At 39.2% G+C, this 12,847-nt stretch overlaps 1 protein-coding gene across 3 annotated transcripts in view; it reads right to left on the minus strand.

Moving 5' to 3' along the window:
• The window catches only part of PCSK5 (proprotein convertase subtilisin/kexin type 5), a 738,778-nt gene that overhangs the window by 542,196 nt on the left and 183,735 nt on the right, over positions 1-12,847 (minus strand). For all 3 annotated transcript variants that reach the window (XM_077249026.1, XM_077249027.1, XM_077249028.1), the window contains exon 3: positions 372-485. In XM_077249026.1, coding sequence (XP_077105141.1) covers positions 372-485 — 114 coding nt within the window. The remainder of the gene's footprint in view (positions 1-371; positions 486-12,847) is intronic.

Here is a 12,847-nt window from a genome sequence, read left to right on the forward strand (position 1 = left end):
ATATTTTTTTGCATGAGGAAAGATGCTACAGAAAGAAAAGGCAATGAGTGAAGCATATGTTGAAACCTTTTCCTAATCATTTTTTTTTAATTAAGACACAAATATGGCAGTTTAGCACTTTTTTTTACAGCTCCGTCATGGTGTTGCTTTTTCAAGGTATTATCGTACTTTAACCAGAAAGACATTTAACTTCAGGAATTTCCAAGAGAGATATTTGCAGGCCAATCACTCATTTTTATGCTTAGCAGCAAATTAATAAAACATAATATTACTATATAAAATACGTGTTTCTGTAAATTCTCACAGCAGTAATTAGCAGTGTCATACATTTTATATTAAGAAACGTAATTTTTTTTTCCAGAAATACTTACAATGTACCACATGCTTGGCCACTTGGGATCGTTGAAATAGGCAGAATGAATATTACTAACTTTATAATCCCTTTTCGTCCTTCGTTTAACAATCTGCTGTTCTATCCACTCCACCTGCCAAGAAAAGAGAGCCATTCATTTAATCTAAAGAAATTCTGCATAAAATGTTTAAGTGCATATTGCACTTCATGTTGGATTCATTCATTCATTTATGGTAGTTGGTTATAGTACTTTTAACTACATATAACATTACTAAGTTGACCCTTCACTGCAAGGACCCCGCATGGACCCTACAAGCCCTCTGAAGGAGTCCTGTGGTATCTAGCACCAAGACGTTAGCAGTAAATCCTTTAAATTCTATAAGATGTGAAATAGGGCTTCCATAGCTAAGACATATTTTAACAGCACATTCTATAGGGGCTTTTTTAAATTCAGATCTGGGGAATATGGAAGTGAAGGTCAGCACCTTGAACTCTTTGTATTCTTTGAACTCTTTTTCACGTTCCTCAAACCATTCTTGAACAATTTGTGCAGTGCTAGGTTGCATTATTCTATTGAAAAATGCCACTGCCATTAGGGGATAAGATTGCAGTGAAATTAGTGGTTTAATTGATCTCCTACTATCTTGAGGTAGGTGGCACCCGAAAGTATCATCCAAATAAAAGCCATGACCAATGGTTTCCCAGGATAATATTGCCCAGAGTATCATCATGCCTTCGACACTACATTAACATAGAATAGCAAAAAAGAAAAAATATACTGTACATAGGTTCACATCTCTGGACCGAAACGTCGCCATTAGGGTGTGCTGCTTTCATTTCTCCGGATATATTTACTAGGTTTGGTACATACCTGAGAAGGTTTTTGCACCCTATAAGTATTTTTTGTGCTGCTTTTTGTTCTTTATATATATATAAATATATATATATATATATATATATATATATATATATATATATATATATATATATATATATATATATATATATAAAATGGTCTAAGGGGTACTTCCGTCTGTCTGTCTGTAACGGAAATCCTGCATCGCTGACTGGTCGCGGCTGGCAGCGTTAACGGACCGCGTTATGCCGCGGTGTAGCGCACTCCGTTAACGCTGCTTATTAACCCTGTGTGACCAACTTTTTACTTGATGCTGCCTATGCAGATCTAATGTTAAAAATAATTTAAAAAAAATTGTACTATTCTCACCTTCCGTCGTAAACCGATGCGCGCGATGCTGCCGCCAGCTTCTGTTCCCAGTCATGCATTGCGAAATTACCCAGATGAGTTAATGGTCTCGCGAGACCGCTAAGTTATCTGGGTAATTTCGCAATGCATCTCTGGGAACGGAAGTTGGCGGCAGCATCGCGCGCATCAGGACAGCTTCGGTACACGCTGGAGGGTGAGTATATAACTATTTTTTATTTTAATTATTTTTTTAACAGGGATATGGTGCCCACACTGCTATATAGTACTTGGGCTGTGTTATATACTGCGTGGCTGTTATATACTACGTGGGCTGTGTTATATACTACGTGGGCTGTGTTATATACTGCGTGGGCTGTGTTATATACTGAGTGGGCTGTGCTATATATTACGTGGGCTGTGTTATATACTACATGGCTGCTATATACTACGTGGCTCCCATATACTATGTGGCTGTGCTATATACTACGTGGCTGTCTGTGTTATGTGGGCTGTGCTATATACTATGTGGCTATATACATACATACATACATATTCTAGAATACCCGATGCGTTAGAATCGAGCCACCATCTAATATATATATATATATATATATATATATATATATACACTCACTGGCCACTTTATTAGGTACACCTGTCCAACTTCTTGTTAACACTTAATTTCTAATCAGCCAATCACATGGCGGCAACTCAGTGCATTTAGGCATGTAGACATGGTCAAGACAATCTCCTGCAGTTCAAACCGAGCATCAGTATGGGGAAGAAAGGTGATTTGAGTGCCTTTGAACGTGGCATGGTTGTTGGTGCCAGAAGGGCTGGTCTGAGTATTTCAGAAACTGCTGATCTACTGGGATTTTCACGCACAACCATCTCTAGGGTTTACAGAGAATGGTCCGAAAACGAAAAAAAATCCAGTGAGCGGCAGTTCTGTGGGCGGAAATGCCTTGTTAATGCCAGAGGTCAGAGGAGAATGGGCAGACTGGTTCGAGCTGATAGAAAGGCAACAGTGACTCAAATCGCCACCCGTTACAACCAAGGTAGGCCTAAGAGCATCTCTGAATGCACAGTGCGTCGAACTTTGAGGCAGATGGGCTACAGCAGCAGAAGACCACATCGGGTACCACTCCTTTCAGCTAAGAACAGGAAACTGAGGCTACAATTTGTACAAGCTCATCGAAATTGGACAGTAGAAGATTGGAAAAACGTTGCTTGGTCTGATGAGTCTCGATTTCTGCTGCGACATTCGGATGGTAGGGTCAGAATTTGGCGTAAACAACATGAAAGCATGGATCCATCCTGCCTTGTATGGAGCATCTTTGGGATGTGCAGCCGACAAATCTGCGGCAACTGTGTGATGCCATCATGTCAATATGGACCAAAATCTCTGAGGAATGCTTCCAGCACCTTGTTGAATCTATGCCACGAAGAATTGAGGCAGTTCTGAAGGCAAAAGGGGGTCCAACCCGTTACTAGCATGGTGTACCTAATAAAGTGGCCGGTGAGTGTATATATATGTATATATATAGTATACATATATTATTATACTGTAAATATATATTTTTTTTAATACAAAAGATTTTACCAAAATCCAGACTTTTACACCCACTTGGCTTTTTACCTTTTTTTGGAATCTAATTTGTGCATGGTGCATCAGCACTAAATAGTCTAAATAGATTGGTGGAGTGAAAAAAAATTAAATTATGAGATCAAATAACTAAAAATTGTCATGTGCATATGTATTCACCCTGCGTTTGCTATGAAGCCCCTAAAAATTTATATTGCAAGCAATTACCTTCATAAGTCACAAACTTAGCTAAAGGAAGACCACCTGCGTGTAATCTAAGTGTCACATTGTTTGTCATTATATACACACTTTTTCTGAAAGCTCACAGAGGTTGCAACACCATTAAGGAAGAGGTACCACTAACCAAACACCACCAAACAAGTCAGGGACAAAATTATTAAGAAATACAAGTCGGGGTTGGGTTATAAAAAAAATTCCAATCTCTGATGATTACCTGGAGCATCATCAAATCCATTATAACCAAATGGAAAGAACATGGTACCACAACAAACCTGCCAACAGAGTGGCCACCCACTAAAACTCTCAGGCTGGGCAAGGAGGGCATTAATTTTAGAGACATCACAAAGACCAAAGGTAACTCTGATGGAGCTTCAAAGTTCCCAAGCAGAGACTGGAGAATCTGTCCATACAAACATAATAAGCCGTACATTCCATAGAGGTGGCCTTTATGGAAGATTAGGCAGAAAAGAGCTTTTACTTACAAAAATTGTAAGGCTCGTTTTGAGTTTGCTAAAAGACATGTGGAAGACTCCCCAAACGCATGGAGGAAGGTGCTAGAATCAGATGAAACCAAATTTTAACCACTAAGGTAAACGCTATGTCTGGGCCAAACCAACACAGCTCATCACCCTAGAACACCATCTCCACAATGAACAATCAAATGTTTTTCAGTAGCAGGGACAGGGAAAATGGTTCGAGTCAGGGGGGAAGATGGATGATGTGAAAAACAAGGATATTCTTGACCAAAACCTGTTTTAGTCTGTCAGTGATTTGAGACAATGTGGTTTACCTGTCAACAAGACAATGACCCAAAGCATACTGCTAAAGCAACAGTCAAGTAGTTTAAGGGGAAATGTGTAAATCTTTTGGAGTGGCGTAGTCAAAGCCCAGACCTTAATTCAACTGTGAATCTGTGGTCCGACTTGAAGTATGCTGTTCACCAGAGGAAACCATCTAACTTTAAGGAGCTGGAGCAGTTTTGCTTGAGGAATGGGCAAAAATCCCAGTGGCAAGATATGGAAAGATCATAGAAACTTATCCAACACAAATTGAAGCTGTAATCGCCGCAAAAGGAGGCACTACAAAGTACTGACTTTAACCTCTTTACCCACAAGGGTGGTTTGCACGTTAATGACCGGGCAAATTTTTACAATTCCGGCCACTGTCCCTTTATGAGGTTATAACTCTGGAACGCTAGCATTGATCCCTTTGATTCTGACATTGTTTTCTCGTGACATATTGTACTTCATGTTAGTGGTAACATTTATTTGACATTACTTGAGTTTATTTGTGAAAAAAATGGAAATTTAGTGAAAATTTTCAAAATTTTGCAATTTTCCAACTTTGAATTTTCATGCCCTTAAATCATACAGATATGCCACACAAAATACTTAATAAGCAACATTTCCCACATGTCTACTTTACATCAGCACAATTTTGGAACCTAATTTTTTTAAGGGAGTTATAAGGGTTAAAAGTTGACCAGCAATTTCTCATTTTTGCAACACCATTTTTTTAGGGACCACATCACATTTAAAGTCACTTTGAGGGGTCTATATTATAGAAAATACCCAAGTGTGACATCATTCTAAAAACTGCACCCATCAAGGTGCTCAAAACCACATTCAAGAAGTTTATTAACCCTTCAGGTGTTTCACAGGAATTTTTGGAATGTTTAAAAAGAGGAACTTAACTTTTTTCACAAAAAATTTAGTTCAGATCCAATTTGTTTTATTTTAACAAAGTTAAAAGGAGAAATTGGACACCAAAAATTGTTGTAAAATTTGTCCTGAGTACGGCGATACCCCATATGTGGGGGTAAACTACTGTTTGAGTGCATAGCAGAGCTCGGAAGGGAAGGAGCGCCATTTGACTTTTCAATGCAAAATTGGTTGAAATTGAGATAGGACACCATGTCGCGTTTGGAGAGCCCCTGATGTGCCTAAACAGTAGAAACCCCCCAATAGTTACACTATTTTGGAAATAGAACCCCTAAGGAACTTATCTAGATATGTGGTGAGCACTTTGAACCCCCAAGTGCTTCAAAGAAGTTTATAATGTAGAGCCGTAAAAATAAAAAATCAAATTTTTTTCACAATTTTTTATTTTCCCAAAGGTAACAGGAGAAATTGGACCCCAAACATTGTTGTGCAATTTGTCCTGAGTACGCTGATACCCCATATGTGGAAGAAAACCACTGTTTGAGCGAATGGCAGAGCTCAGAAGGGAAGAAGTGGCGTTTTGGAATGCAGACTTTGATGGAATGGTCTCCGGGCGTCATATTGCGTTTGCAGAGCCCCGATGTACCTAAACAGTAGAAACCCCCACAAGTGACCCCATATTGGAAACTAGACCCCCCCAAGGAACTTATCTAGATGTGTTGTGAGAACCCCCAAGTGTTTCACTAAAGTTTATAACGCAGCCGTGAAAATAAAAAATCTTTTTTTTTTCCACAAAAATGATTTTTTTAGCCCCCAGTTTTGTATTTTCCAAAGGGTAACAGGAGAAATTTGACACCAAAAGTTGTTGTCCAAATTGTCCTGAGTACGCTGATACCCCATATGTGGGGGTAAACCACTGTTTGGGTGCACAGCAGAACTCGGAAGGGAAGGAGCACCGTTTTACTTTTTCAATGCAGAATTGTATGGATTGAGATTGGATGTCATGTTGCGTTTGCAGAGCCCCGGTGTGCCTAAACAGTGGAAACCTCCCAATTCTAACTCCAACCCTAACCCTAGCACACCCCTAACCCTAATCCCAACCCTAACCACACCCCTAACCGCAACACACCCCTAACCCCAACACACCCCAACCCTAATCCCAACCCTAACCACACTCCTAACCCGAACACACCCCTAACCCTAATCCCAACCCCAACACACCCCTAACCCCAACACACCCCTAATCCTAATCACAACCCTAACCATACTACTAACCCTGACACACCCGTAAGCCAGCCGTAAATGTAATTCAAACCCTAACCCCAAGTCTAGCCCCAACCCTACCTTTAGCCCAACCCTAACTTTAGCCCCAACCCTAACCCTAACTTTAGCCTCAACCCTAGCCCTAACTTTAGCCCCAACCCTAACCCTAACTTTAGCCCCAACCTTAACTTTAGCCCCAACCCTAACCCTAATGGGAAAATGGAAATAAATACATTTTTTTATTTTATTATTTTTCCCTAACTAAGGCGGTGATAAAGGGGGGTTTGATTAACTATTTATAGCGGGCTTTTATAGCGGGTTTTTATGTTTGGCAGCTGTCACACACTAAAAGACACATTTTATTGCAAAAAATACTTTTTGCATTACCACATTCTGAGAGCTATATTTTTCCATATTTTGGTCCACCGAGTCATGTGCAGTCTTGTTTTTTGCGGGACGAGTTGATGTTTTTATTGGTACCATTTTTGGGCACATGACATTTTTTGATCACTTTTTATTCCGATTTTTGTTAGGCAGAATGAACAAAAACCAGCAATTTGTGAATTTCGCTTTGGGGGGCGTTTATACCGTTCCACATTTTGTAAAATTGGTAAAGCACTTTTATTCTTCGGGTCAGTACGATTACAGCGATACCTCATTTATATCTTTTTTTATGTTTTGGCGCTTTTATACAATAAAAACTATTTTATAGAAAAAATAATTACTTTTGCATGGCTTTATTCTGAGGGCTATAACATTTTTATTTTTTTGCTGATGACGCTGTATGGCGGCTCATTTTTTGCTGGCCAAGACGACATTTTCGGCAGCACCATGTGTATTGATATCCGTCTTTTTGATCGCGTGTTATTCCACTTTATGTTCGGCGGTATGATGCTAAAGCATTGTATTTTGACTCGTTTTTTATTTTTACTTTTTACGATCTTCACTAAAGGGATTAACTAGTGGGACACTTTTATAGGTCGGATCCATACGGACATTGCGATACTAAATATGTGCACTTTTATTGTTTTTTTATTTACATAAAGAACTGTATTTATTGGTACAATATATATGTATAATTATTTTTTTATTTAGGATTTTTTTTTTTAACACTTGTAAATATTTTTTTTTAACTTTGTCCCAGAGTGGGACATCATGCTATAGTGTCAGATCATTGATCTGACACTTTGCACAGCACTGTGTTAGATCAGCAATCTGACAGGCAGTGCTGCAGGCTTGCCAGCTCCTGCTCTCAGCAGGCGCTTGTAAGCCACCTCCCTGCAGGACCTGGAAGGAGCCCCATGGCCATTTTGGATCTGGGGCCTGCAGGGAGGAGATGTACGGAACAACGCAAGCATATTGTGTTGTTCCGAGGGTCTCAGGGAAGCACGCAGGGTGCCCCCTCCCTGAGTGATGCTTCCCTCTGCCGCCGGAACGCTGCGATCATATTTGATTGCAGTGTTCCGGGGGTTAATGTGCCAGGAGCGGTCCGTGACCGCTCCTGGCACATAGTGCCAGATGTCAGCTGTGATAATCAGCTGACACCCGGCCGCAATCGGTGATGATGTACTATCCCGTCGGTGGTCATAGGGGCCCAGACCACCTCGACGGGATAGTACTTCTAATGTCAGAAAGGGGTTAAGGGGAAGAAGTTTTCAGTTATTTTGTCCTATTTGTTATTTGCTTCACAATGAAAAGAAAACCAAATGCTCACAGTTGCAGGCATGTTTTTTACATGAACCTTCAAAAAAACAGTAAAATTTCATTTTGTGAGGTACCAAACCTGAAAAATGCCAAGGGGTGAATACTTTTGCAAGCCACTGTAAATCTGTAAATGCCACATCAATACAGTACCTTGTTGCAGGTACTAATTTTTGAATTTTTGTATCTACCTAGCATATCTTATGTCATTTTCAGGAAGGACGTAGAAATTTGTTAGCAAAACAAAATTAAAATGTTTAAAAAATGTAGACATTTAAGTTTACATATCTGTTTTGCACACCTATTTTACTAGTCCAATTTGACAAATGTACACACCACACCTATACTGTGGCCTGCAGCCACATTTTGGTCTCTTTATGTGCAACATCCTAGCATTTGTTACATACTATTTGGCAAACCGATAGTAAAAAAAAATGTGAATCCAGCTTTGAAAATCCCATGTAAAATGTAGAAAAAGTATTGAAATAGTATTAAAAGAGAATTGAACAACAGCATAGTAGTCACAGCCCGTATCGGGGAAAGTACTGGGCAACGCCCAGTACCTTCCCCTATAGGGGATGTGCAAATTATGTAGAAAATGTATTGAAATAGTGTTAAAAAAGTATTGAACAGCCCAATAGTCACATCCCCTATTGACTATTATGCTGTTATTCAATTCTTTTTTAATATTATTTCAATACATTTTCCACATTTTACATGGGCTGTCTGAAGCTGGATTCACTTTTTTCTACTATCGATTAGTTTTCTTCCTGCGGCACTGCTGGTCTTTCGTGCTCCGGACTCCTTAATGGGTGAACTGACACAACCTTCCTTTTTTATTCATTCATACTATTTGACAAGGGTTCACATTGACCTTTGCACTGGCTCAATGAATGCTTCAATACAAAAAACAGGGTCTGAGTTGGTCTATTACTGCTAATATTCATGTGAATTTCCTAGACAAACAGGAAATAGAAGTCTATAAAAAAAATTGCCAAAAATTAAAAAAAAAAAAAAAAAAATACATTATTCACTAATACTTTGATTTAAACAAAAGGTCATTATTTAAGAGATTTTAAGTCAAAATATTAGAATTAAGCACTTTATACTGGTGAGTGGTAATACTGGGGAGTCAAGGAGCAAATAAATAAATCGAAACTTTAAAGATGAGAACACAGATTAAAGTTTTTTTTCACTAAATATATGTTATAGCTATGTGATAGATGCTTGATGGCTGGGGATCTGACCACTGGGTTCCCATTATCCTGAAGAATACAGGTAGCCTCTCCACTCCTCCATACACTTCTATAGGACTAATGAAGATAGAGAAACTGTTGTTCCCGTAGAAGTCAATGGAGATGTGGCCACTTTATTCACACAGGGAACTTTTCAGCAATGCTTGTCTTCAAGTGGGGTCATACCCCAAGTGATCATACATTATTACCAATTCTGTAGATACTTAATAATTATATGTAATAGGAAAACCTCTTCAATAAAATAAAGCAGTTCTACAATAATCAAAAAAAAAAAAAGCAAATATGTATTCATCTGTAGAATAACTGGTAGCTGTTATCTCAGGGAAACAGTTAACTCTCTATCACAGCCTGAAACTAATTTCAAAGAGCAAATTCACAGAGGACAGACCAAAAGGAAACATAATAATTCAAAGCCGTGTGATTATTTGTCATGATTCACTCAATTAAGCTTTCAGACACAGCATTGTCAGAATGGAAGTATTTTTCAGAGCATAAAGACCATGCACACCAGGGTACAGAACTCCAAGCTAATTTCTTTAAAGAAGTCTACAATAATGGAAACGCTAAATCTATAGGTCAAACGCACTTCTGAAAACGTGTTTCTGCTCAAGGACTCAATTAGCAATGTGTACAGGCAAAGAAAAATACAAGCTTCAACCCCAGTTCACATGACCTCTCTCCTTCATAAAACACATCATTATTCCATTCAGGAGGCTTTGTTGCGGTCACTTATTTAGTCACTTTTTGTAAAGAGACCAGCAGCTAATATTTAAGCAAATTACATACAGGCCCAAGGAGATAAATGTAAATGTTGTAATCGTATGTTCAGTCAACAGTTTATTTTAGGGACTATTTTCCTAACCTCCCAACTCCCAACTACTGCACCAGTGTATAAAAAGGTTATTTTTAATTAAATATGTTATACTGTATATTAAATATATTTAATTATATATATTAATTAAATAAACTGGCTATAAATGACAAAAATATAATGCTCAAAAAAATCTTTATACTATGATTGAAACAGCACTCTTTTCCCAACTTGAATACAACATGAGATTTTCACACAAGTCCTAAAAGTAGACAAAGAGAACCAAATCAAAGAATTAGGGTACTGTCACACAGTGGCACTTTGGTCGCTACGACGGCACGATCTGTGACGTTGCAGCGTCGCTTGATTATCGCTCCAGCGTCGTAGACTGCGGTCACACGTTGCAATACACAGCGCTGGAGCGATAATTTCATGACGTATTTGCGATGTAGAAGCCATTGGTTACTGTGCGCACATCGTATACAACCTTTGTCACACGATGCAATCATGCCGCCACAGCGGGACACTTGACGACGAAAGAAAGTTCCAAACGATCTGCTACGACGTACGATTCTCAGCGGGGATCCTGATCACAGTAGCGTGTCAGACACTGCGATATTGTATGGATATCGCTGGAACGTCACGGATCGTGCCGTCGTAGCGACCAAAGTGCCACTGTGAGACAGTGCCCTAAGTCAAAAATATTAGACTTTTTAAATAAAGAAATTGATCCAATATCACATGACTATCTTTGGCAAAAGTATAGAAACTTTTATGATTAGAGATAATTTGAAGGTGGTGAAATTAGAGGGTTGTGTTTTCAACCAATGGGATGACAACCAGTTGTGAGTGGGTGTAACGTCTGTCTGAGTGCACAGGCTCCAAAGGCTGCCTCTGGAAGATTTGGCACAAGCCACTCCGCCTTGCAGGCTCCAGAGAAATCCTAATACCCTTTAAGCTCTGTAAAGATATTTGGTTTTACAATAGGACCCCGTGGAATGCTACCATGGAAGGGCTGCTTTCCAGAGGTAGGAATGATCGCCAAACAGGATCAGAGTCGAAAGGTCATGTCAAGGACAAAATCAGGATCAGTAAGAATAGTCAAAGACAAGAGGGTCAAAACAGGAATATATTAAACCAAATAGGAATTGAAGATGCACACCTAGCCAGGAAACTCTAAGTTATATCTGGCAGCTTCCAGCAGCAAGCTGGAAGCCTTAGTAGGGTGTGGTGCTCTCCAATTGGCTGGAGCAGGGAGCTGATAACTTTAGCTGGGAGAAAACACACTGATACTGCCAGACTAGGCAGCACTACAGGTCCCAGGTGCTCTAACCTTAGTGGGTGGAAAGAGCCCACCATCCAGGGCTTCTGATTCTGACATTTCTATCACAAGTGCCGCTCACAGAGTGAATACTGAGTCGCCTGGCGACAGAAGCAAAAGTCACAAGAGCAGGTTCTGGTGGAGATCTGTGATGAGCGAGTGTACTCGTTGCTCGGGTTTTCCGAGCACACTCGGGTGACCTCCGAGTATTTGTTAGTGCTCAGATATTTCATTTTCATCCCGGCAGCTGAATGATTTACAGCTATTAGCCAGCTTGATTACATGTGGGGATTCCCTAGCAACCAGGCAACCACAACATGTACTCAGCCTGCGTAGTAGTTGTAAATCATTCAGCTGAAGTGATGAAAACTAAATCTCCGAGCAGTCATAAATACTCGGAGGTCACCCGAGCGTGCTCGGAAAACCCGAGCAACGAGTACACTTGCTCAACATTAGTGGAGATGTGACGGGGGTGACCTGTTTCATTTAATTAACAGGGTTCTATTGAAGGCTTGTGAAAGTGTATCATGGTATAAACAAAACAGATTCCTGAGAACCTCAAAAGAAGAGTTGTTGATGCTGCTCATCATTACAGTATATTCAGAGAAGAGAAAACACTGCATTACAGCATAAAAACTAATGCAATCTGTAAGCACAGTGGTGGTAGACTACGATTATATTTTGGGTGGCCTGGGCCTGTTTTGCTGCATCTGGGATAGGACAACTTACCATCATTGATAGAACAGTTAGTTCTGAATGATACCAGCAAATTCTAAAGGAAAATGTCAGGACATCTGTCCATGAGATGATTCTCAAGAGAACATGGATCATGCAGTATGAAAACGACCCAAAGCACAAGAGTCATTCTAAAAAAGAATAGTTAAAGAAGAGTAAGTTCTGAAATGGCCAAGTCGAAGTCTTGGCCTAAATCCCTTAAGCACCGAGCCACTTTGTATGTTAATGACCGAGCCTCATTTTTAAAATCTTACATGCATCACTTTTTGTGTAATAACGCTGGAACACTACAACATATCACAGAGATTCCGAGACTGTTTGGGTCATTATGATTTGTGGTTATCTAGGAAAACATCAACAATTTTCCAAAAAAATTTGAAAATTTAGTAATTTTCAAACTTTACATTTTTATGTCCTTAAATCAGATAGTTATACCACACAAAATTGTTAATAAATAATATTTCCCATATATCTACTTCACATTAGCATTATATTTTAAACATTTTTTTGTTATGATGTTAGAAGTGTTAAAAGTCTATCAGCAATTTTCCATTTTTCCAACAAAATTTACACAACCAATTTTTTTTAGAGACCACAGTACAGCTGAAGTGACTTTGAGGGGCTATATGACAGATAATATCCAATATGCCACCATTTTAAAAACTAAACCCCTCAAAGTGCTCAAAACCACATTCAAGAAGTTTATTTAGCTTATAAA

The sequence above is a fragment of the Ranitomeya variabilis genome, chromosome 1 (genome assembly GCF_051348905.1).
Source record: "Ranitomeya variabilis isolate aRanVar5 chromosome 1, aRanVar5.hap1, whole genome shotgun sequence".
NCBI classification, from domain to species: Eukaryota; Metazoa; Chordata; class Amphibia; order Anura; family Dendrobatidae; genus Ranitomeya; species Ranitomeya variabilis.